General features: G+C 41.8%; 2 protein-coding genes across 4 annotated transcripts in view; one reads left to right on the forward strand and one right to left on the reverse strand.

Annotated features, from left to right (window-relative positions):
* The window catches only part of arfgef1 (ADP-ribosylation factor guanine nucleotide-exchange factor 1 (brefeldin A-inhibited)), a 60492-nt gene extending 53114 nt beyond the window's left edge, over nucleotides 1-7378 (forward strand). The window contains exons 30-39 of the mRNA XM_080794276.1: nucleotides 354-483; nucleotides 581-716; nucleotides 996-1134; nucleotides 1366-1429; nucleotides 1540-1678; nucleotides 1911-2050; nucleotides 2249-2414; nucleotides 3353-3491; nucleotides 5664-5781; nucleotides 6008-7378. Of these exons, the coding sequence (XP_080650402.1) occupies nucleotides 354-483; nucleotides 581-716; nucleotides 996-1134; nucleotides 1366-1429; nucleotides 1540-1678; nucleotides 1911-2050; nucleotides 2249-2414; nucleotides 3353-3491; nucleotides 5664-5781; nucleotides 6008-6229 (1393 nt within the window). The 3' untranslated portion in view covers nucleotides 6230-7378. The remainder of the gene's footprint in view (nucleotides 1-353; nucleotides 484-580; nucleotides 717-995; nucleotides 1135-1365; nucleotides 1430-1539; nucleotides 1679-1910; nucleotides 2051-2248; nucleotides 2415-3352; nucleotides 3492-5663; nucleotides 5782-6007) is intronic.
* Nucleotides 7379-7487: 109 nt separating this feature from the next.
* Nucleotides 7488-26385, reverse strand: cpa6 (carboxypeptidase A6). 3 transcript variants are annotated; one of them, XM_080794277.1, is made up of 11 exons: nucleotides 25971-26385; nucleotides 21474-21549; nucleotides 18647-18771; nucleotides 16277-16391; nucleotides 15757-15858; nucleotides 15390-15494; nucleotides 12366-12476; nucleotides 12176-12266; nucleotides 9780-9982; nucleotides 9303-9387; nucleotides 7491-8643 (listed from the first exon to the last, which is right to left on the reverse strand). In XM_080794277.1, the coding sequence occupies exons 1-11, from the start codon at nucleotides 26084-26086 to the stop codon at nucleotides 8423-8425; spliced, it is 1350 nt and encodes a 449-aa protein (XP_080650403.1). In that variant the 5' UTR covers nucleotides 26087-26385; the 3' UTR covers nucleotides 7491-8422. The 3 variants fall into 3 exon arrangements, with proteins under 3 accessions (XP_080650404.1, XP_080650405.1, XP_080650403.1); XM_080794278.1 differs by lacking the exon at nucleotides 12366-12476 and having other exon boundaries at nucleotides 7488-8643; XM_080794279.1 differs by lacking the exons at nucleotides 21474-21549; nucleotides 25971-26385 and adding an exon at nucleotides 19243-19336 and having other exon boundaries at nucleotides 7489-8643.
* Between the last annotated feature and the right edge of the window lie 565 nt (nucleotides 26386-26950).

Below are 26950 nucleotides of genomic sequence, written 5' to 3' on the forward strand. Positions count from 1 at the left end.
TTGCTACCCCAAAAAGTTAATGTAGTAATATAACTGTCAATATTGCTCAGTCCTGGCCCGGGCGGTGGCGTAACCGTCTGGGCACCCGACTGGTAATCCAGTCGCAGTGTGCCACGGGTTCGACTCCCGAGCCTGACACGGCCTTTACTGCATGTCTTCCCCCATCTCTCTCCCGTTTCCTGTCAGTCTACTGTCTGTCCCTTCAAAAAACCAATAAAAGGCGTAAGCCGCAAAAAAATATCTTAAAAAATATATATATATTGCTCAGTCCTCCACCTAATTATTATTGTATACTCTTATACGTAGTTTTCAAAATGTTAAAGGAAAAGCATGCGTGTGTGCGTCCTTACCAGGGGTCTGACTGTGATGTTCGAGGTAATGAAGACCTATGGCCACACCTTTGAGAAGCACTGGTGGCAGGATCTGTTCAGAATCGTCTTCAGAATCTTTGACAACATGAAGCTGCCTGAGCAACAAACGGAGGTACAACACAGAATCACACTGTAAACACTGGTTTACAACTGAAGTACCTGGCGACGCGTCACACTCATTGTGTGCTGTGCCGTGTTGTTCCCTTTAGAAAGCAGAGTGGATGACCACCACCTGTAACCATGCACTGTATGCCATCTGTGACGTCTTCACGCAGTACTTTGAGTCGCTCAATGACGTTCTCTTTGACGATATCCTGTCCCAGCTGTACTGGTGTGTGCAACAAGGTAAGCCCAATTTGTGATGAATCCAGCTTTGTCTCACATTAGTATTTTAGACATTTAGCTCCACACCAAAAATGACTGATCTACAAGTTCACAACCTGTCGCAGGTTGTAGACTTGTTGCCATTTTGAGTGTGCAACTAAGTATAGGTCATGTTTTATCCTCAGCCATTTATGAGGTGTGGGTCTCATTGTCATGAGACTCAGGACTCATGGCCACAATCCATTGAACCAGTCCCTCATTTTTCACTACCTTTGTCCCCTCAACCTCCTCCTCCTATAGATAATGAACAGCTAGCTCGGTCCGGAACCAACTGTCTAGAAAATGTGGTCATCCTCAACGGGGAGAAGTTCAGCCCGGAGACCTGGGACAAAACGTGTAACTGTATGCTAGACATCTTCAAGACCACCATCCCGCACACGTAAGCTGCCTGCCGACCTCATAAGATTCAGATGTCTACACTAGACGTGCACCTGCTTTGTGAGCATGTAGGAGCTTGGCCTTCAATTCCGGCCTGATTACCAACTCAAACCACAGCCTTAGTTGTTGAAGTAGAAGGAATGTCTCTCCCTGATGTTTAATCTTGGTAAACTTACACAATGCTAAAATATTTGACTCCTTGATGTTGAATGACCTTTGCTCCATTTCTCAGGCTGTTAACATGGAGGCCCGTTGGAGCTGACGGAGAGCATATAGATCTATCAGACAAACAGCTGGTAAGGACATTTTAGATTTTTGCTGTTTGCATAATGAATACTTTCTGGACTACTGGATTATACCGGTACAGACTAATGATGTACCTGTCCGCTGTCTTTGCCACTGTCAGGACTCCATTTCCCAGAAATCCGAGGACCAGCAGTCCATCTGCAGTGCAGACCGGGCTGCCACCGAGAGCCGCCGACCGAGCCAGTATAGTTCTGCCTCGGGCATGTATGAGGACGGCCCCAGAAACAGGACCCCCACAAGTCAGTTCCTCTCTTGACTCAGTACTTGATGGTCAAGTTTTGCTTCGGCAACAAAGTGTCATGTGAAGTGAGACTGAAATAAGGAATTCTTAACTTAATACGTTCTTGTTGAGAGACACGTCTCACAACACTTTGTTGCCAAAGCATACATTAAGCCTTATTAAGTCTTATTTTTTGCATGTCCTTTCTTTGTTATATTATGCTCAATTTGTGTTGTGGGCACATTTCACAGAAGTCCAGGAGCAGCGTTTGTTCTCAGCGATGTTGATAAAGTGCGTGGTGCAGCTGGAGCTGATCCAGACCATAGACGACATCGTCTTCTTCCCTGCCACCAGTAAGAAAGAAGATGCGGAGAACCTTGCGGCTGCCCGGGTAAACACTACACTTATTAATAGAATTAATAACACAGCATGCTGTAGAATTGTATCTGTGTATCATTCCGTGCTACAAACACACAAAGCTGTGCATAGGAGGGGCAAGCGCCCCTCAAAAATGGTCGTCCGTGGCCTAATGCATATTATCAAGCGGTTGAGCATCACTGTGCTTTAGTAAAACCCGTTCCTTCTGTAGCGGGATCCTCTGTATGCAGCCGATGTCCCCGTGGAGGACCAGGGCATGTATCGCTACCTGACCTCAGAGCAGCTCTTCAAGCTGCTGGACTGTCTGCTAGAGTCGCACCACTTTGCGAAGGCCTTCAACTCCCACAATGAGCAGAGGACCTTGCTGTGGAAAGCAGGTACGTAGGTAGAGGTGCAACAGTTCATCAAACAAATTCATGAATTGATTCACGATAATAATCGCTAAGAAAATAATCGATGGCCCAGGCTGCTGGCGTAGTGGTCCGTGCTGTCTGATGGCGTGTTGCGGGTTCGAACCCCGATCCCGACGACCTTTGCTGCATGTCACTCCCCATCTCTCTCTCCCCATTTCCTGTCAGCTTACTGTCCTATAAATAAAGGCATAAAAGCCCAAAATCTAATCTTAAAAGAAAAAAGAAAATAATCAATAGTTTCAGCCCTATACGTTATGTAGGGTAGGTCAGGGGTTCTCAACCCGTGGGTCGTTATTTTGGGGGACCCCAACTAAATTTCACATTTACATTTTTTGTATTTTTTGCAACTGAATGGCTGGAAAATGGAAATTAAGAGTTGACATAGTATGTGGTGCATGCATAAATGTTCCTTAATGATTATATCTGGTTTCAGTATTCATTTATGATATATTTTCTCTATTATTAAGGTTATTTTTGCAGTCAGTTTGTATTGGTGGTGGGGAGGGGGGCAGGGCGGGGGTCGCGAGACACGGCCAAAGCATTTCCGGGGGACCCCAGCCAAAAACCTCAGATTCAATGATTGACAAAATGGGTGAATGACTGGCTACCTGGCATTCATGGTCAGCTGTGTTGTGACTGAAGAGAGCTAGCAGGGGCTCTCGGTGTTCATCTTCATATCATTTCATATCATTGGGTCTTCTGTTGCCAGAAGGTATAGAAGATGGATATACAGTACATCCGTCCTACAAACTGGCTAAAACTGCCGGCATGCATGGTGCTTCTTCCCTGTGTGTGCGTGCGCGTGTGTACTCGGCTCTTCATGTGACTGTTTAAAGTGCATTTTAATGTATGTTGTATAGCACTTTCGACTACATACAATGCACCATTTACCTGTTCTCAAGGTTTCAAAGGGAAATCCAAGCCCAACCTATTGAAGCAGGAGACCAGCAGCCTGGCTTGTGGCCTGCGCATCCTGTTTCGCATGTACACAGACAACAGCCGTCAGGACGACTGGGACGAGATCCAGAGGCGACTGCTCAAGTAAGCAGTCAAACAAACTTTGGACATAAAGAACATTACATTATCTCTTATCGCCGCTATCCTGTCGGGTGGAAACCAAAACCTTTTGAGTATATTTAAAAAAAAAGAACCTGAGTTAGAATTATTATTCACCCACTTGTTATACTCATTGGTTCAACAATAAAACCCAGCAGACCTACTTAAATACTTATTTCACTATCACTTTCACTATCATTTTCAAAAGTAGCAGATATACTAGCTCATAGACACGTTATTTTTGCTACTTTTGTGTGACGCTGGTCTACAACAAAGCAGGGCATTAATTCATGCAAAAACAAAATTAATGATATGGAAGCTTTCCACCCGACTATTATGTCCTGCCGACTGAACGCATATGCTGTTCACTCATTGTGTTCCTGCTTCAAAGCTGCATGTGGAACATGAGAACAACGCCTTCTCTGCTGCTGAAGTGTAGTTTGTTTTTAACGACACTTTTACTTTATAATGTTTTACTAATGCTCACAATCTGCACATCACCTTTCTTCCCACAGAAATGATTACATCGAAGAGATAGTTGTGCGTTGTGTGTCATCGAAGAAGGAAAAACACATTTAGGCCATTAGCATGCTAAGCAATACACACTCCCTTTACGAGTCGAACGGCTGCTCTCTATTGTTATCTCATTTTCATCTAACTAATGAGGCTCTCTGCGTTGTCTGACAGTCACTGAATCATCATCAGTGGTGCACAGTAACTGAGTGCGTTTACTGGGAGTACTACTGTACTTAAAGGGTCAGCTACCCTGAGCAAAAGCCAGAATTTTACGATGCGACAGTCACGCATAGCAGACTGTCGCATAAATCGGTATGAAGAGTATGCGAGTCCGTATACGGCTGTCGGTAGTCTACCTTGTCTTTGTTGTCTCTAGGGCTGTCACGAACTTGACATTGTCACACAAATAATTGCAATTAACAATTATTGTGACAGGCCTATACTTGGAAGTGTGCTCCGACCTCGCCCATGTACAGTATCACGTTATTTATTTTACACAGGAGTGTAGTAGTGAGGCAGGAATCTCAGGGCGGAAGGGAGCAACAGACGTCACAGGCAGGAATTGAACCGGAGGGGGTGGTTGCAATTATACAGGCGACACACTATCGTGCCTGTGCGTCATCTTGACTGCTTGTGTTCTCAACGCTCTCGCTCACTTTCGCTGTTCTCCATGTGTGTTTCTTTGTGTCTGACACACACACACACACACACACCACAGCTGCCTTGACCTCACACACCACAGCTGCCTTGACCTCGAGCTTCCCCTGATGTACTGTTAAGAACACTCATGAAACAAAACACTGTGCTGGAAGAAGAAGTTTTTTTACTTGCGTAAGGTAGCAATACCACATTGAGCCTAATTGCCAGGTCCAGGCCATAATACTTTCTGTGGCTGTTTTTGAATAGCGTACAAAATGGGCCAATAATCATCTCTAAATCTACAAAGTAACTAGTATATGAAGCTGTCAATTAACCGTAGTGGAGTAAAAGTATAAAGTAATGTAGTCTCTCTGGGAGGCGATCACTCCGATCAGGCCATGGGGAATGCAGCTGGGAAGTGGAGGAAGGGATGAATGCTTAGCAGATGGTGTTTGTGGCCCAAAGGTCACTTGCTGCAAGAGGTCCCGGTCAAAGGTTGTGTCAGATCTCCTCAGGCTTGGGCCATGTCGCCTAATGTCTAATCTACGTCCTGCCATTCTACGCTCGCAATCTGGTGCTGTAATTAGTCATTAATGAAGCAGGATGATCTTCGTTAGGCTCCCTTTTGGACGTTTTCAAACTTTTCCATGCAATGCACTGTCGAGGCAGGCAAGTGTGCATCACCTAGTATTAACAACCTGTTGTGCTTTTAGTTTCAAATTAAGCACTTGAGCCGTGTCCCTAATTTTAGGCATGCCATAGGCAACATCAAATATACTAGCAGAATTTGTATAATTGTATAATTTAGGCATGTCATAGGCAAAAATAAATAAATAGCGGAAATAGCAAATCAAGCAAGCTCACAACACATCACTTTGCAATGTATTGTGTTGCGTTGTGAGCTTGTAGATCTGTGGAAATATATTTAATTACAGTTGACATCTCTCTCGTGTGTGTGTGTGTGTGTGTGTGTGTGTGTGTGTGTGTTCGTTCGTTCGCTAGTGTGTGCAGTGAGGCTGTTGCATACTTCCTGGCTCTGACCTCAGAGAGCCACAGAGAGGCCTGGACCAACCTGCTGCTTCTCTTCCTCACCAAGGTGCTGAAGATCAGCGATGAAAGAGTAAGTCTATACAGCACACACACACTTCTGTGAAGCGTTTCAGAATATTCAGCATCATACCATCTATACAGTATCATCGCTGCCTGGCATCCTTATTTTGCGCATGTAAAGTGGTTTCTGCACAACAGCCACGATATACTCATGATCCACTTGTAAAGAGGATGCCCAAAAGCTCAACAAGTGGCCTAGTTAACACGGAGCCGTGTTTCTCTGTGTGCGTCTTCAGTTCAAGACCCACGCGTCCAGGTACTACCCTCTGCTGTGCGAAATCATGCAGTTTGACCTGATCCCCGAGCTCCGCGCCGTCCTGAGGAAATTCTACCTGCGCATCGGCATCGTGTTCCAGATCTCACGGCTGCCCGCGGCCGAGCCACAACCTCTCCCGCCGCATGCGGAGTCGCAGCCGGCCGCAGAATTAGGGGAAGAGGCTGGCAATGAGGCTCATTAATGGCTCCCACACACCCTGCTGTGGGCCTGTATCGCCTCAGAGTCCACACTGATCAGTACACTTGATCAGTGCTCTTGACTTTTATTGCTGGTCAGTGAACAGCCTGCTCCCCCCCCACCCTCCTACCACACACACATGTATGCACTTGCACATACACAAACACGCATACACCATATCCCTGAAGGGAAAAGTGATGCCTTGAATACAGAGAAGTGACTCTTCAACTGGATTTTGCTGACTACTGATACGCAACACTGACAATTTTATCCATGTCTCTGATTTTCTCAGAAGGACCGAATATATTCAAACTAAATAAACAAGGTGTGCTTCTTACTGTATATTAAAACAAATCAAGTAAGGAATGAATGGTTTCAACATCATGCAAAATGACATTCAGTAACCATGAAATGTGGCGCCAGGTCAAGCAATGATAATACCGATCTCTGTCGTCTGCACCGCTGATGGCTAACTTTAGCATCGATAGCCTCTTGGATGAAACTAGTTGTACAGATCTGCCGCTTTGTAATATAATCTTATAACACTAGATTTCATTTATTTTTGTTCAATGTTTTTCTCTTTCTCTGGATTCACCACACTTGATCTCTTTATTGAATGCACTGGAGATTTTACGTTTTGTGATTAATTTATTTGACTGTACCATCTCCCAAGGATTATCCTGCGTAAGACTTGCAATTGAATGAGAAAGCTTGAAAAGTGAAGGGTTAAATTATTCCATTTTATATGTTCTTAAGCTTTTTAACGCAGGGAGGCGATAACTGTAACTGGAAGAAGGTGAGCACCCACCCAGACATGAGCTGCTTCTGAGTCACTGGTCTGTATCATGTTTGATCTTAGTTTTCACTCTTGTGTACAAAATCAAAAGTTAATAATATATTACATTTTTTGTTTTGTTTTTCTTTGGTTTTTGGGGAAAAGCTATATGTATAGAGAACAATGAATACTGTTAGCTGTGCTTTAAAGTGTATGGATGGGGACGCATTTCTGCTAATGGATGTAGAAAAGCAAAAATGTATATGGTACAGCAGTGTAAAGTTTTCTATGTTGCAAAAAGATACTGTACAACTTTCTGTACGATACATCATCTGGCATTCTAATCAGGTTCTAGGTCAATAAAGTTTTTCAACTTGGTTGATTTGAAATGCTGAAATCATTCGTTTTTCTAGTCACAATTAACAGTGACGCGAAACAGAAATATTCAGATTTTATTTAAAATATGTAAAAAAAAAACTAAAAAAACAAAGTCCTGTACATTGGCTATCAAAAGTAAACATTGCTTTTACATTTTCATTGATTCATCATACCTGAATTATTATACAAAACTATGTATAAAATATATTATTGACCCAATTCAGACAGACTCAAAGGGAAATCACACCAAAACATTTCAACTGAAGTTAATCCCTACTGTAGAGTATCAGATTGTTGCAGTAATAAAGGCGCAGAAAAACTAGCTGTTTAAAAAAAATCTGAACAAATACGCAAGAGAGCAATTCAAAGTAATTGTGAAAATGGCTAGTCAGACCTTTTGAAAAGGTCCTTGGTAACATAATGCACCTTTGGAAGATAATGAAATCTTAGATCATTCCTTATAGAAAGGTGCTGCAACACCATGACAAAATAAATCGGTTAAACCTGCATTCAAGTGCTTACATGGCCATCATGGCCACCATTTAAAAAAGAACAGCACTTTGTCCCATTCTCTAATCTCTAGCCGTACCACTCAATGTATACACAAAGGAAGATCGTTTTGAGGATCTTAGCAACATTTTGGCACAATAACATACCATCACCAACGCTCTCGTCATACTCCCCTGAAAAGGAAATTGTACAACCGTAACGCCTTAAACCTTACTTCTACTTTGCTGACCAGGATCCCCAGGACTCTTTTTTTCCCTCCTCAGCAAATCTCTTCATCCAGAATTGTCAATCTATAACCTCACAACACATCATGCATTGTGAGCTTGTAGATTGACTATTTTCACTGAACGTTCATCTTTTTTTTTTTTAAATACCCAGAAAAATACCTTAGGGGTCATGTGGTTAAATAAAATAAAAACTCCCACCAGGCCATGTCCTTTTTAAATTCTCACCCTGAGAACATCTGGGAGAATACAGAGCCAGCGAGATAAGTGCAGCTGACAGAGTAAAGCTTCAGTGACCCTTGCTGTATGATCAAATATATGGGAATCTGTCTCTGTCACTGTCAATGTCACACTTCTTCAGCAAGCCTGAAGAAATGGCCTTCACGGCCCTCATGGTCTCTGTGCAGGTTGGATTGATAAGAGCTTCAGGCAGGAGGAAACCATAGTATCCTGTGTCTCTCAGCTCGAAAGCAAAGGCGTACGGGATCCCGTTCCTGTATGCCCAGTCCATAGAGCTGCCCGAGCTCACATCTGGAGGATAGAGAAAGACAAGGATTAAAGTGTGTTGAAGTCGTACGATCTGTCACACACGTTACCGCAGTGAAATTTGTTCTCCGCATTTGACCCATCTCTTGAAGCGGTGAGCCGCAGCCAAGGAGCGGTGAGCTGCAGCCGTGCCGCGCTCGGGAATCATTTGATTAGTAGATTTGACCCCCCAATCCAACCCTTTGATGCTGAGTGTCAAGCAGGGAGGCATTGGGTCCCATTTGTACAGTCTTTGGGATGACCCGGCCGGGGATCGAACCCCAACCTCCCAGCTTCAGGACGGACACTCTAACCACAAGGCCACTGAGCTGGTATTGTATTTTGATGAATACACATTTATGAATATTATGCACAACCAAAATCACTGTAAACAAGAAACCCAGAATGTACTTCATTCTTAATAGCATTATAGATTACATTTAACATTTTAGGCACAACATTTTAAGCACAACTTTCACCACAAGCCTAGCCCTGATAAATACATACGTAAATTGTTAACCTTGATTGTTATGCAAATGTCAAATCGTAAATCCTTTCATATTTATTCACTGCACGATCAACTGCCACAGATCCATGCTGTGGCAGACATCCATTGTGTGTCAAGAAAGAGTCGTATACTATTGGAAGTGTGATAGTGTATTTACACAGGGTTGTGGAGGCTGGTCCGTATCTATATCTCACTCCATAGGCAGAGTACAGGGCTGTCACTGCATTATGCGCTGCTGATTCCTGCACAAAGAAAAGCATATGGCCAGTTAGTATTTTAGTTACTGTAGTAATTATTTCCTCATTCATATCTCTAAAACATCAAATATGCCGTAATGTCAGTATTTGAATGTAATCATACTTGACACTCGTTGACCTAAACCACTTTAAAACGTACCATAATTTGTTGTGATTTTATCTTATTAGTACCGTAATTTGTACATAGGTGCAACCTTTGACAGATGATTGCTTATGAAAACAACATCATCTTTCAGTAGGACATTGAAGTTCTAGCTATTCACCGATACTGGGATAGAATTCCCCTTAAATCACAAATTGATCATTGGTTTACTTAATATAATTGTTATCTTATTAACTTATTGGTTGATTAATTCTGGTAATGACAAATCCCTTACCACACAACTGAAATTAGGGATGGTGGCGTACTTGTAGGAGTACGGATAGAGCAGCATCTGGGCGTAGGCATGGATGGATATGTAGGCTTTAACACGTTTCTTGTGCTTCCGCAGGAAATTGGCAACGGCCTTGACTTCAGGTTCAGACTCTGCATAAGGCCCGCAGTAGGTGTCATCACAGGGATGAGTAGAGGCACCTTCCTCTGCAGGAGAGGGAGAGAGATGAACTACTATCCTCATTTATATTTAACTGTGATGCTTACCAGAAATCTGTTATTTTCGGTGAGCATCATGGTCAAATGGCAAAGTATCATTTAAGATTACAATCAAGTTAGTTGTTATAATCTACATTTCCAATGTCAATAAATTGTTCTGAATACATTTGTGACTTTTGAAGATAGATGCTTCACCAGCCACACTGCCACCCCCTTCTCTCCCTAACAGATTATATTATTTTTTAGAACAGCCAATATCATTGTCTGTGCCCTTGAAGGATGTAAATGAATGTTTTGAAAACAAACATGAAATATAAGACATTGCAGCAACCCACAGGCAAGACCAGGCTTGAGCTAAACTAAAAGGATTAGCTCACACAGGAAATAACCAGCCACTAGGTTAGATTAATGTTGGATATGAAAATCATCCAGGAGTTAGCCATATCTAATTATCTATAAATGGAACAAACCACATGGTGGCATTGGTGGACAATACCTTTAGTTAATTGTCAACAATATTAACAACATAAAATGATGATTAGACTGGGCATTTCTTTGCAAATCCAAAATGGATCCATTGCCAAGAGACGGTGAGTGTTTCATTATAAGCTGTAGTCGTAAAATGCTGTTGGTCCTGATGCCACATTCTGTAGATAATAACATATTTATGTGTTTCATTTGTGAAATTTTCTCTGTGCTCCACATATACATATCACTGCCAGATGTGTTGCTTCCCGTCCTTTGTGTGTTGTACTAGTGAATACACAGTGCTGCTCTGTAATCATTCTTGTTTGAGCAATCTTTAATGAATACTCAGACTATGTGTTTAATTTTCTTCCTCCAGGGGGTGTCCTTGAAGAACAGCTGTTCCTCATGGTCTCCAGAAGACAACAGGTTATATTCTATTAGGGAAAGTATTACGATGCGAACGGTAAGGTAGTTTATCTTTTGAGGGGTGTATGGCTGGGTGACAATTCAAATATATTTTATTGTCTCACAGTGGAATCGTATTGTGGTGATGACAATATCATAATAATACACAATTCTGTTGTCTGATTGTTAGTATGCAAATTAATCGCTAATGTCAGGCTAGAAGAACCGTTTAGTTTGACAAAAACCTAAAGAAAAACTGAACCGTGCAGTTACTGGGAGCATAAATTGATTGTTTACTGTGTAACTTTGCAAACATGAATGGCATATCACAATATCATCTAAACATATCCATAATGATTATTGTGATATACTAAGCCACTTTGCTCTTTCAACATACTGTACATACTGTACAGTATTACTGGGAGCAAAGAGCAAAATGGCCATGTTACTGTGAACACATTCACTTTGCCCCGTCTTTCATCATCTCTCTTTCTCTCATCTTCCTCCTCTGCTGTCGTAGCCTCTGCCATTAATAGCGACTTTAAGCAACGATGGCTACGGCAGTCTGCTACGGCAACCGGAAATGGATCAGTGCTCGATACATAAACCTGCTCTCCGTCGCAGCCCTTTCTACTACGGCAGAACCTACACTTACAGGTAGTGTCTACAACGCCATGTCATAACCATGTTTATTGAAATTATAGCTGTCATACATTTACACTGATTGCTCCATCACCTCTCTTATGCTGTGTAATGTGTTGTCATGCTCTGAATGAAGAAATAATTATCACTAATACCAAAACCATGTTTATTAAAACGGTTTTAGAATAACACAGATTGCTCCAGCACCTTCCTCTTTCCACTGCTGATCATGTCCAGCGCATACGAATTAAGCAATATCGGCAAGTTAGCTGATGCACGACGGGGTGTTTAAAAAAATAGTTTGACACATAGACGCGTCACCATGGGAACCAATGTCGCCGACCACTGTTTGCTTAACGATTTTGACAGCTACGGCGATTGCGTCACAGCTCCCGTACTGATGATTTTACAGACCGTCACCTGTCATCACACACTCATTGATTAGACCCAGGGGACGGAGACGCCACAGATAAGAACAAGGGATGTATTGCAGAGAAGTAGCGTGTGATTATATGTGTTTTTGTATGTGTATCTGTTGTTGTTCATGTGAGAGCGAGTGCCAGGGGAGTGAGACAAATGAGTAAATTTAATGGTTAAGAAAATAAATAAACAGAAAAGAAGTTAATTAAAGCCAAGTAGGCTAAACATTTTTTAAATCAAACTCACCACACCACTTTACTTTCCAGTTCCTGTTGGCATCTACCCCTCTGCAGTGATACTTGTAGTTTTTGGACCGCGTTTTCCTCCAGAACCGGTCCTAAGGAGCATTGGCACACATTAGAATGAACTCAGTGTGATGGATAAGGGGGGAAATGATGTGCATATAGTGATAAATATAAAGATAAAGTTACAGTACTGTTGTCCAGCTGAAGTGGTAACCATCCACATTGAAGACGGGCATGATGTAGAAGTTAAGTTGGTTCATTAGTCTTCTCGTCACAGAGTCGTACTGGTATGAGTTGAGGGCCTACAACAGTAAGATTACACAATGTACTCGTTCAAACTGCAATCCAACAGTAATTTTACAACTTTGGGAGTCAAGTCCTGGGTTCCAAACTGCCATAGCCGAGAAAGCTTAGATTTTGTGTTTTCAGTGTTAAACACTAGAGGGCGCTTGTCGCCAACATCTGAATGATCCTCGGTTGTTAGACACATACCAGTAGTCTCGCATTACCAGACTGTTGCCTCCGCGATTTCCAAATGCTTCATCATACAGTCAGAAAACATCTAAGCATATAGCTTGTTGCTTAGCAGAAAAGGAAATAAAGTAATAAGCTCTAAAGATTTAAAAATATATTTTCGTGAATGGAAATGGCAGCTTCCGTTACTCAGCTCATGGGGGCTATAGGTCCAGACTCTACAGTATGTAGCATTCGGAGATTGTGGAATAGTTGACTCCCACATGTAGCTTTGTTTACATCCTGCAGTGGATCTTACAAAAATAGAGGTGAAAATGCTGAAAACACTGCCACTGGTGGATGAATTAAATATTTAATACCTGGCACTCTTAACCTTGCAAAAGGCAAACCAACTTTACAAAATGTTACCAGATTATACCATTTTGGGCGGGAACCCCTTTTGGTGTTTTAACTAATAAGCATTATGTTATACTTTAGCTATTCAATACAATACTCAGACTATAAAGGAGGATTGTAGATCCTACTAATACTACTAATTCCTTCTCTAGACACATGCAGGCCAAGGTTAATGAGCCTGGGTGGTTTTCAGCAGACAAAGCACCCTGACCTCCAGTGGCCAATCTGAGTTACTACATTACCGTGTACTGATTGTAATTTGTAAGACACTCTCCATACAAGTAAGGTCTCTCATAAATGGATTGTTTTAATTGTCATTCCATTCTTTTTATTTCATAAATACTGACTGTAGGCTATCGCTCTACCTTTCTACTTTTCTCTTGCTGATCTTACATTCCTCCCATTCTTTACTGTCACCTTGAGAATATGTCGAGGATGAAAGGAATTTATACTGTAATCAGTAATGGTGTCTTTAAAGGTCTCCCTAAAGAAATCAATCCGATAGCTGCAGACAGAAACTTGATCATATCACTCCAACTTCAGATCTTTGCACTGGCTTCTTGTGTGTCAAAGAATTAAATTGATCAAGTTTTTAAAAGCACTGAATGGTTAGGGCCAAAATACATTTCTGATATTCTGCTAAGTTATGATTCATTCAAACCTCTCAGTTTATCTGAGAGGTTTATTTTTCCTTTCTGAACCAAAAGTCAAACCTAAACGTGGAGAAGCAGCGATCAGTTTTTATACACCATATATCTGGAACAAACAAAGGAAACTGTACTGTAGGTCAGGTCTGCTACAACTCTCAGTACTTTTAAATCAAAGCAAAAGTACCTTTGTTTGCTGCTGCCTATTATTGATGCTATTGATTATTCATTTATTTTTGTTTATTTACATCTTCTATTCTCTCACTCTTTCATCATTATTTTTGTTGTATTTAAATGTCCTTTTATAATGTGTTTCTTTGGCTTTTCTTTCTTTTAATGCTTTTAATGTGTAAAATCACTTGCTTTAAGTACATCAATTTGTTGCTAATAGGTATTTTTAACTAATAGGTGTAGCGTAAGGAAAATAAACAGTAATTGGTACACAGTTTTATAAATATTATTTTTGTGAGACCAGTATGACCAGTCTCACAAAAGAATATTTTTAGAACAAACTGTCTGAACACTATTGGATTGTTGTACAAGTGGAGTTCTTCTTCTCTGTATCATGAGTTAAAGATTGTGTTAAGGATACTTAACTCATGTCCTATCTAGATCCTATTTTTAATATCTGGAATCCAGAGTTGCAATACCAACCATTGACAGCCCATACATCCAAACAGAAAAGTCATATCTGATTGTATTAAGTGTTTGGAAGTGCTCATTTTCAATAACGCAACATACTGCTGAATTATGTGCAATTTACCACGAAACAGGTGGTAGTAGGCAGGACCGTTGAGTAATTTGAACTAATTTCCAACGAGCACTTCCAAACTCTCAACACTTATTACACTTAACACCTATAAAATAATCACTTACATGTCTACGGTGGATGTTTATGAAACACAAACTTTTCAGATAAAAAGAGGATAATGCTTTCCGTACAACTGCAATGTTGGTGAGTTTAATACCAACCTTCCGTTTGGATGTGGACTGTCAAGGGTTGGTATTGCAACTCTATATTCCAGATATAAAAAATAGGATCTAGATTGGCTTGCGGCTAAGTTAAACAAAAGACATGTATTTGCAATTAGCTTTGGCCTGGTACTGCTCTACCCAGAGGTTCACATACTGTAGTTACGGCTGTAGAGAATTACATCTAAATTTAAACATGTGTTCCCTTGTATATAAAGACCTTGGAGCAGGGGTCTTCAACGTTTTTTCAGGCCAAGGGCCCCTGCAGAGAGAGATGAAGCAAGGACATTGTAAACAATTGTGTTGCAGATTAAACCTTTTTTAACCACTTAACCCCTCAACACTAAGTAAATGTGGCTCTGTACCTGGTTTGCTCTTTTTTTCTTCTACAATCTACACCAAACTGCTGAAAATATAGGATTTAGGTCTGTTAGTTTCAGCTAATGTTCGTCTCAGAATAGCCATGCTATCTGCACTCTGCAGCAACTGTGAGGACCCCCTGGGGGTCCTGGGCCCCTTTTTGAAGACCCCTGCCTTAGAGATAGCAGAGGATAGAGTGCTTGATTACTGTTCAGGCTGTGTTCAGCGATGCAAAGAATTCATGTTTGTTGAGACCCAGCAACATGCGTTCAGAGATTATGGTCCAAACAAGGTCTTAAAAACTCAAACACTTTGTTTCAGTAGTTTCTTGCTAGCACAAGACTTGAGCAAACAAGGTGGATATACCTCTTTGACAAACCACTGGCAGAAGGCAGGTCCTATCCACTCCCTGGCGTGTACACCGCAGTCTATCCACACAGCCTTCTTATGCGGGCGACTTCTCTTTCCTAGCTGACAGGAGAGTGCATATTATGTTAGTGCTGTGAATCACAGTCACAGAGTGTGTGAGTGTGTGTGTGTGTGTGTGTGTGTGTGTGTGTGTGTCTCTGTTTACTTTCCACAGTGGAAGATATGTTGAAAGTGCTGGGTAGTGAAGGGTTTGTGCCCCCCCTATCTGTGTGTGGAATGCATGGGGTCGTGCCATGCATGCACGCATGCACACACACACACACACACACACACACACACACACACATCCCCCACCCATTTTTACCTGAAGCACATAGAGGGGTCTCCCTTCATATGACCTCCCTATAGAGAACATGTCTACTAGGTGAGGATGGGTCCGGTTCATCTCAAACATCCAGTTCTGGATCTGAGGAGGGAACGCACACAGTGAAAGGTCTCTTGAGGACATATCTTCACAGACATTTTACAGACTCGTTGTTTTTTTTGGCCCATTTTTCACCAATCAATTGAATGCAGACTTGAGAATACAGTTATTTGACGCTTAACAGGCTGTGTGTGTGTGTGGCTTCCTACAATAGGTCCCCCTATCTGTGTGTGGAATGCAAGCTTCAAGCTGTTTCATCGGAAATGACATTAATGTTCAAAAAGCCTGAATGCCAATGCACATCTCAAAGAGTCCTTCTCGGCCTGGGAATATAAACACCCTAAAGTTGTTAAGTGCCTGAGCCAGCATCTGGTGTCGGTCTGTGCTTCTACTGTACATGACAATGACAGTGAGTGGGACAAGGAGCGATGGAAGAGGGAGGATGCACTCGACACCTTACCTCATTAAGGGAGTGGTACACCTCATAGTCATATTGAGACTCTGACCTCCGCTTCCGAGACGAGCGATATCCCGTCTGCTTTTCAATTTCCTTCTGCAGATTGGAGATGAACACCCTGTGGGGAGAATAGAGAGAGAGACATGATTGAGATGGACAGTTTCAGCCAACCACCACCAACAACCTTTCCAGTAATGGGAGGTCATATTGGAGAGATGACCTGTATTCCCTAAAGGATATTGCCCTGTCACTTAGATTTTCAGAAACTTTGTTATTATGCACCTCTGCTGGATGCAGATGCACAGCATGTGAGATGTATTGTACAGGTATGCTGCTCTGTTTGAAAGCACCAGTCTTTCAATTGCAATAATCTTCTAAGGACCTTTGTAAAAGTATATGAAGTAGTGGATTGTTGACGATTCACCTTTAAGCATGTGGCCTAGTCTATAGTATTGGCGGGAAACACATTTTCTTTACAGATTTTGGGAAACTATTGAATATTCAAGGAATTAAAATGCAGTTTGGCATCAATATCATTGACTGAGCTGAGGGATTGTTTTTCAGGTGTTTATGAGGTGACAGTACTTCATTCGTTATGTGCAATGATGTCTTCCCTTTGTTTTTAGGGTTTCTTCCTGGAGGCTGAAACCTGAGATAAAAAAAAAAAAAACTGTGATATAGTGACATCACAATATCGGGGCCAGTTTCGAATTGCAGCCGTCCGTATAGGTGCTCTTTATGAATGCTGTATGTAGTTTTCCTTTTTAGTTTTGAAAATCAATAGAAAAGAATGCTGAAAAAGGCAAAGTGCTTGGTGACTCAGCTCGACAACACAAGCCTTTGTGCCCTTGTAACCTTGCTGTTATCTTGTACTGTATGCTTACTAAAGTTGGAAGGAAAAAAACAAGTACACTTCAGCAACTTTACCCTTTAAGAAAGTTGACTTTGTGCACATGCTGTAGAAATGTACGGGCCGGCAAGAGGCACCGGTCATGAGGACACAGTTTCTGCCGTTGCCCATGGCAAGAGGGCTGCAGTGAATTCAAGACTTAGTTTGATTTATTTGGTATGTCTTGTGAAAAATAAGAAATAGCTCAGAGTAGGTCTGAGAGCAGAAATAGAGAGGGCTGGTTGTGGGAGTAAATTCGGGCAGTAAATCCTGACTGAGAATTTACTCTTTAGCCTTCTGGAGGTGTCAGTGTTCGTAAGCCTAATTAAGTAAAACATCTGAAAAATGGGAGATGCTATCTTAAAGGACCACTTCACCACTTTTCAACCTATCTTCATATAATAGGTCCTCACTAATAATCATGAAAAAATGGCGCAATTTCTTTCTACTCTGTCTGTGTCTCATAGGAGGGCTGTGGGCAGTTCAGAAACTGTCTTCCAGTGACATCATCAATGGGGAATACAAGCTAATAAGAACTGCAGACTTTCTAGTCCTGAAAAGTTGCAATGCGAAAATGGAAGCCATCGTTCTCACGATAATGAAAATCTAAACATTTTTGTAAAAAAGTATTGTTTAAAAAAGAATCTGCCTAATGATGATGTCACTGGAAGACGGTTTCTAAACTGCCCACAGCCCTCCTATGAGACCTATGAGTGAAATATAATTGCAGTGTTTAACCTAGGCTCCAAGGACGACCGTTCCTGCGTGTCACTCCCAGTCTCTCTCTCCACCTTTCCTATCTATCTACTGTAGTTCTGCATGTCTTGACTTGGTCTAGCTTTACGTGGTCTTGAATACAGAACTACTCTGACTCAACTAACCCACCAAACGCTCTTCTATATTCACATGCCGTGTAAGTCATTTCCTCAGTCGTTCAACAACAAGAAACAACATTTCTGTGTATCTTCCCTGAGGATAGAGATGACAATGGAGGTCTGTCCAGCTGTGGCTGCTGCTTTGATAATACTGCTTCATTTCAACATTAATTGAGATGATGGAAAGTCTAGCTAGATGAAAGACTGTGTGTGTGTGTGTGTGTGTGTGTGTGTGTGTGTGTGTGTGTGTGTGTGTGTGTGTGTGTGTGTGTGTGTGTGCGCATGCGCGTGCGATTCCATTCCTGGCTCTGCAAATCATATATCATACAGTAAAGGTACAGTAATAATATGCTATAGGCTGTGCTATCACAACATCCTTTAGAGTTTAGGTGACAAATGTTTTTAACAGGTAGTACTAGGGAGAGAGTAGTAAATTAACTCTGACATATTCTCAATCTGGTATCCCTATTTCGGGCTTGTGCACATTTAAAACAAAATGTAACACATTGCAAGTGTGTAGATTGGCCTTATTTCCCTATGCAACAATGTCATACAACAAAGTATGGCTTTTACAGTAGGGATTGGGAATGTGTTTCTCGTGAGTCTCACTTGTAGCCTATGTGTTCCTGCTTCAAGCATGCACGTAGGTCTCGCGTGTCGTTGCGTTTCACGTGCACATCCACGGTGGCGTTGTGACGTATCAGGGAGGCACTGTTGGGCTGCCAGAGGTCCACCTGAGAGATGGGGAAAAGATATTTAGAGAAAGAAGAGCACGGACACACACACACACACAGTTTTTAACTATTCCCTTTGGTGGTGAACAACCACATTTCTGTTTTGTACCGGGGAAATGTACCATTCCTCTAGGGTCTTCCTTCAGGATGTGTGCAGAATGTGGAGAATGCTGATGACTCCAACTTGTGTTAATGGAGCAACATCCAAAATGCAAAAAAAAACAATTAGTTGTGCATGCTGCTGTTGCTGCTCCGTACCATTTGACCCCATGTTAATGAGAGCCCTACCTTTCACTGTGGCTGACAGTACAGCCTGTACAGCTTTAGCTGAAACAACCTAGCCATCAGCCAGACACACTGGCCGACCAAATAAACACAGACACCATGTGCTAACACTGATAAACTAACAGTCACAGACAGAGAGAGAGAGATTTATACTCCTTTGTACGACAACATCACATGCAGACTCACAATGCTTCGCGTCCACATTAGTTACAACGTTGTCTAATCATTCATATGATGGTGCATGAATTTGGCAATACAGGGAGAGAGAGAGAAAGAGAGAGAGAGACAGAGAAACAACATATGCAGTTTGTCTGTCGTGTTAACAAATGAGCGCCCACATTCAGCTGGCTCTCATTTGTAGTATCGGGGTAGAGACATGTCAGCTGGCACACATGCTCGTTAATATGTCAATTGCTTTAATGGTTTGCAGAACACAGATCAGATTAATTTAACTTAGTTTAGAGCTGGAGGGGGCTAACTGCTAAGGGCTTGCCTTGAAAATCATCCACATGGAGTAGTTTGGATATGGTGTTCTCAAGAGTAAAGAGTACGACTATACTAGTATCTGGTGCACTTATGTCAAGTACACCAAGCAATAGCATAAAATGTCTCAACATTGCTCTGTTGCCAAACTTGACATATGAGGTTATTATGTTGCAGGCAAATAAATCTATAATTTAGCAATTTGTTTTTAAGTATCGGGGCCCATTTTAACATCGTCAGAGTTCAATTAACACTCTTGTGTTTGATAAAATAGCAGTCAGATGTACTGTAATGAAATACAACTGTCTTTTGAACACATTACGTATCATGCTTTATAATGAACACACAGGTTTCTTTTGCAGCGTTCTGCTGTCTTCATTGTAGGGGACCGGGGGACGAGGATTCGCAACGAACTTGGCACCTCGCTCGCTTTAGCTTGCTCGGTGGTGTCTCAAGTTCGCCTTAACCTTGCGGTTAAGGCGCATAGCACATATAGACTATATAATACAGCCTGACGGCAAGCCCCAAGTTTGATTCCCGAGCCTGACAACCTTTGCTGTGTCTATGGGTGCAGGCTTTAGTTCCGACATACTATTGATCCGAAATCTCAATCCTAACCTAACCCTAACCGCAAGCACGGGAGCAGCGCATGTCGGACCATCGCTTTTTCGCATCGCATCGCATGTCCCCCCACTTCGGATCTTCCGTGTCGGGTCCCTGTTTCCTGTCACTCTACTACACTGTACTATCAATGGCCATTTGTTTTGTGTAGGCTATGTACAGTAGTTGCATTAATATTTTGTTTCTTCGCAAACCATCAGACCAGATCAGTCTATTTACAAACTTAGAACAATGTGGAAAGGAAGGTCACACTTGTTTTTGAGACTGTTGTAATTACTCCCAAATGATTTTGGAAAACGGAGAATCTTTTAACCACATGAATTGTTTGTTTCTTTTTTTCAAAAAGACCATAATCGTCTAGACCACTGTTTATTAGCTCGGTAAAGCAAATTATTCAAATAAATAATAATTAATTCAACCCGATGATGAACATCTATCCATCCAAGGCGCCTGGTGAAGTGGAAAGGTCGTCTCTTCTCACTGTATCTCTATAGTGAAGATGTCCTGGATGTGGCAGACTATGGCCATGCATGGCTGCTCACTGTCTGTGTCACTCTCTGCTCTGTGGCAGTCCCCTGTCCTCTCTGTCACTTCACCCCACCCCATCCCACAGATGTCACGCCTCACCTCCTCCATGACTCCTGTTTAAGTCAGAGGGCCAGAGGCAGACGTGAGGGGAATGAGAAATAAAAGAAAATCGAACATTAGTCTTCTGTTTATTCATATGGCTCCTTTTCAAACTAAGCGTTTGCAAACGAATCGATGAGGATAAAACGTGTTCATGCAAACACATTTACATAGAACCTAGAATAGAATATACATAGAACCTGCACAAGTGTATTATGGGGGAAGTGATTCCATAATGTACAACATTGATGCACGTACTAGCCTGTGAGGACTGGCATTGACAGGGCAGGGGAAGAGTACATATAGAAAATGGGATATTTTTATATGTGACCGGTAAATGTAATGCACTTTAAATTGCAATAACATACATGAGGGGCCAAACATACAGTACATAAGTATTTCACATAAATGTAGAACTTATTTCCACAGCTTAACTAACAGACAGAAATACATTTTCATTTTGGAACTCTTATTGAAGGGTTAGCTGCTGAATGAATCAATAGGCCTATAAATAGATTAACTCCAGCTGACAATACAAGTCAAAGTTTTACTGTGTGTGTGCATGAGTGTAAGAGAGAGATGACAGGGAACGAGGGAAGTAGAAAGAGAAAGAAAGATATACTTAGAGGGAGAAGGAGAGAAAATAGAAATGAGCTGCAATCCAAAAAAGAAAGATGAAAACCAACCTTAATATGCCCCAGGATTCTTTTAAGCACTTGGACATCCTCATCATTGCTGGGCGTTATCCTGAAGACTTGATCGCTGCAAAAAAAAAGAAAAACGTGACTATTGTATGAAAGTGTCTCACAATAATGATTTACAACGCACTATAACGTTTACCTTTTAGCAAGGTTAACTTTGGATCAATTTCACTAAGTGCACATTGTTTCCAAAGCATCTCAACCACAGAGATGAGAAACTCAAAACCCCTTTTGTACTGAATGGAAGTTGACACTTATAATTTAAATGAAGGAGTGGCTCTTAAGGTTGAAGTGCCAAAATGATGATAGGGTCAAACTTCAGACAAACAATCCGTCTGACACATCATTATCAGATTATATTTCAGTTTTGCAGTGCTGCAGGTACAGTACCTGGTACAGTTCTTTGACATGTACTGTGGCAACAACACATTTACATCACATAACTATAGTTCGACGAGGGGGGTAAAAGGCTTGAGTTAGACATTCACGGTGATCAATAGGAAATATAATAAAAGTTTCTATGAGGTGGGGGGGAAAATAGTAGTGTTTGTGTGTGTGTGTGTGTGTGTGTGTGTGTGTGTGTGTGTGTGCGCGTGTGCTAAAGTGTACCCAAGTCACATCTCTTTTATTACATACATTACCATAACAAAGTATCCCTAATCGTCCACTGCTTATATATTATTATATTATCTAGAGGTGGCCTTACAGGGTTAAAGGGTAACAAAACCATGCTCTCTGCTGCCTCCAGGTGGGCAGGGTGTCCTCGATGCAAGGTACGCATACGCAACGTTGCGTAGGCTCAGGATCAGATCTCAACCCGACGGAACGAGACAGATCACGTAACTGACGCAACGCAAGGGAGAAATTTCTCTCACCCTCCGTTGCGTATGTATTCTTGCGTTGATTACGTTCGACTCGGCAAGGCCCTTAAGACAAGGCAACACTACCAAATTAGCTGTTGAGTCAAAACTCAGAAATGGACCACAAATCTGGTCAGCATGACAACTCAGACCTCAGAAACTACATCTCCCATAATGCAGCAGCAAGATGGCTGCTCGTTACTTGATTAGGAGCACCTTAAAAGGAATGGAGGTTCAGTCATTCTCAAAAAAACAAACTAATGCAAACCGCAAAGACTACTCAAGAGCTCTACCTCCAAAGATGCCAATGGTCGGTGATGTTTTGTTTTATTTACACTTGTGTATGCACTGCAGTACTGTTAGTTGTGGTTAAAATCAGGCTAATTATGAATAGTAGGTTAAACTGTTTCCATTTGAAGTGGGGAAGGAACACATTAACACTGCAGTATTGCCTTCATTTCTATTGACAAGTTTAAAAGTATAACTTTACAAAATAAAATGTTAAAATGATTTGAGAATTTGAAAGACTAAAATGTGGACAATTCATGTTAAAGGTTTAAAATGCCTTGTTCAATTAGAGCTGCTCTACAAGCTTAAAGTTCAGCTATTTTTCTTCACTTATTCAAGTTAAAATGCTAGATGTTTACTTAACTTTAATAATTTATCCAAGCTTAAAGGGTAAAGTAGTTTGAAATGTTTAATCTCATCATTCCTGCTAACAGAGCAATACTTGAGCCTACTGTACATTCTCTGTGGGTCCAAGTATTAGCATTGCAGGTATGTGAGAGGCAAATTATATAGGCCTACTGCATAGGTCTAAAATGTAAAGAGTCTATACAGGTACCTGCCAATACATCATTATGTTAAATGTTTTGCCTGTTTCTCTGTCTGCCTGCTCACCTGTCTCTGTCAGACCATGTTCATCTTATTTCTCTGTGTGCTTATTACAAAGGTGCCACTGGGCCTGTTGACATTTAAAGCAACAAGGCAAAAGCGAAGTCCAGCCAGGGAACCCCTTTCTCAGTGGCCACTATACTTCTGGAACCACAACACATGCCACCAACAGTATGTTCCCATGGCAATGGAAATGGATGTGGTCTACAATACATTTCTGAGGTAAGAAGGAATTGGACCATGTGTAGTTGATCAGAACTGGGTCCCTCAGGTTACCCTGCATTCAGACGGTTATCAACACTTAAGAAAGCCTTATGAGCTGCCACCAAAATGTACAATGCCCCACCAACAGCCATCAAAAAGTGACTCTTAGTCCTTACCCTCCTTCAAAACTGCCATAAAAGAGCACCTGTCTGCAATTTGTAACTGATCCTAGACAAGTCTTCTAAGTTTGACACCAGAAATCACCCCTCCCCCCATTGTTTTCTGTACATATACATTTATTGCTATTGTATGTCTTTAAATGTCTTGATGAATTGAATATAGGACCACAATTAGTTTCTTGATTGGCAATTATTTTTTAAAGATTTTGAATAGAGCTTAAGTGGTTAAATAAATCACACTTGTGTGAAATGAGCGGTGCTCTTATCATCATTCATCACATTCCATGCTCAGCCAATCAGCTGAGCACATTCCGTGCTCATATATACACACACATACACACAAAGCTGTGCATAGGAGCGTCAACTTTATTTGCTTTATAAGATAAATGTTCTGAAATAGAAAACTCTAATAAAAGTTTTTCTAATTCATTAGAAAGCGGCCTGGGTGAGAAGTTCAGTCACGAGACTCGGAGTAGAGTCGCTGCTTCCTCGCTTGGAAAGGAGCCAGCTTAGGTGGCTCGGGAGTCTGGTTATAGGTTATAGTTATTCTCGGGCGTCTCTCTAGGGAGGTTCCACTGGAAGGAGACCCCCGGGCAGACCAAGGATGAGATGGAGGAATTATATTTCCAAAATCTGCCAGGAATGCCTCGGGGTCCCCCAGAATTAAGTTAGTACTGTTGCTGTGGAGAGGGAAGTCTGGACTAGCTCTCTGATGGAGCTGTTGCCCCCGCGAAGTGGTTGAAGATGGGTGGATGGATAGATTATAAAACATCTTTATTAGGATTGGCATCACACTCAAATATATGGCATTGGTACTAATATGTACCCTGACAGACTGCCAGATCTGTTAGTTTGGAGCTGTCAAAATAGGGACCAACACTCCCTATATCTAGAATAGATACTGTACATTGTTCCTCGTCCTACATTGGAGCTCCAGTCGACGTCGTAGGCGTATAAGGATGTGAGCTTATTGTTCATCCAGACATTTAAACCCACAGACGCTCTGTTGACAGAAGATACTGTACAAGATGTTGGTGGTCTTTAAGACTGTACAGACTAAAGGTCCATTGTGCCTCTGCCCTTCCGTCTGTGTAGAACAACACCCACCATATGTCACAGATACTTCTGTGTTAAATAGGGCTCCTTAGCAGTGCTCCCCATTGGGACGTTTGTTTGCTTGCCCTCGGTTTTCTACCTTGTTAAACCACAGTAACAGGCGACTTGGGTCTGGTGTGTGTGCAGTACCAACACAGTTGGTGGTACACTGACTGTACACAACTACACATACATTGGAACACAGCCAAACTGCTTGAGACAGATAGAGAGGGGGGAGTGTGTGTGTGTGTGTGTGTGTGTGTGTGTGTGTGTGTGTGTGTGTGTGTGTGTGTGTGTGTGTGTGTGTGTGTGTGTGTGTGTGTGTGTGTGTGTGTGTGTGTGTGTGTGTGTGTCTGGGGGGCTGTGGACTTTCCATCAGAAAGGTCCCACTGTGATTGCCCCACACAACACCAAAAAGCTCCTGTGAAAAAACACACACCATATAAATACCTTTACATGCCTCTGCAATGCCCACCACAAAATTCACTCCAATTCTAGCTCATTATGTGCCCAATTACAACTGTATCCCCAAATCCCACAATGGAGATCTCCCAAAAATGTCCCAAATTGTATACTATACAACTCAGATCCTCTCCCACGCTCTGCCTCATTAGCAGGTTTAAAAGTTCAACAGAGCACTTTACTGTATGACTCCTGTCCTGTCATAACACGTCAACGTTATTAGTTTTGTAATAAAAGAACCATCAGGCATATATTGAAAGAAAATGTAATGACTGTAGTCTGTTCTTGAGAGTCAGTGCTGTCTTGCGGGTAAAGATGAATTAAAATTCAACATTGACAGTTTTGTATTCAAGGCGCCATGGCATGGGCTGCTGCGAGCATCCCCGATGTTATCTTTCTTATCATGGTCGATATGAATACCGGTACACTAAAACATGAAGGACAGGCGTATCCAATTTCCATCGGAAGATAAGATTCCATACTGCCCCGCTTCTATACAGTGTGCTTATTGTTTGAGTTAGACACACAACCAACCAACCACACCATATATTTAGTCTATCTCCAGAGAACAAAATATGTCTGAACAGAGAAGAGTGAAAAGTGCTTGGTTTGTCCTCACATGATGCAACTATACTAAGCCATTCTCTTTAATAGGCACTGGAGACATTATGATACAGAATCAGATCAACTTTCCCCCATGTGTCGCCGCTTTCGCTCAATAATATAATGGCGCATGGCTCGTCTCACATTCACAACAGAAATTGAAATCAATGGGAATATTCACTCACCCTTGATAGCGGTTGTGGTAGAGATAGGCACCGACGGGACATAGCACATTACTGAAGATTATCACACATGCCAGTAAAACGGAGGCGCGAAATGCGCATCTAGAGTCCAATGCCATCCTTGGCGTTGGGGATCGAATCAAGATGCCTCAGCTTTCCTCTGAGATGCCGAGTTATCTTGACAATCTGCAACAGGTATGTTGTTCAATGAAACTTCGCACCAGCAGCACACCATCAACAAGTTTGCGAAGTAGGCTATATACAACCTAACTGATTGGTTAAGATGTGTCCGCTCCGCTGAATGGCGCTCTTGACAACTGGAGGTGCAAAAGGTGCGAAAGTCGGTCAACTGGTAGCCTATACGCTACGGGGCAAGCATTTACGACCTCTTTGAAGCTAGAGTCAAGGGGGATTTGCAGCCAGGGTATCAGCCTTTTTAAAATGCGGAGGATCTCTGAGTCACGTGACCCGATGTCAGAGTTGTTGTAACTGGATCTCTCTCCGTTGTGCCAGTGTGCCACCGGGATGTGCATTGTGCGCTCATATCAAAATATTGGTGTCATGTTCTGCAAAACTATTACAATACAATACAATACAATACAATACAATAGGCCACCAGAAATTAAAACGGCGCTCCTCAGAGCGCAGATCTCCACCAGGTCGGGTTGCCCACAGGGCTGTTCGTATAAATGTTATAAATGTTGAAATATTCATTAACAGTTTGCATAATTATAGTACATTTCAAGCACAAACTCAATACAAAGACCGTTAACTGTGAGTGGACGACCCAATTAAGCATTACACTTGTTTACAAGAGAGTCCAATGTTCAATTCATCAAAACATTTAGAGACGTACGTAGAGACGTACGTAGAGACGTACGAGATTTTACTGTACACGGCGAAACTGTATACCGCGATATTTCAAGGTATAAAAAATATATAGGCCTATTTTTCCATATATTTTTTTAGCTGCTATAGGGCCC

The sequence above is a fragment of the Protomyctophum bolini genome (assembly GCF_963924005.1).
Source record: "Protomyctophum bolini genome assembly, chromosome: 21".
Lineage (NCBI taxonomy): Eukaryota > Metazoa > Chordata > Actinopteri > Myctophiformes > Myctophidae > Protomyctophum > Protomyctophum bolini.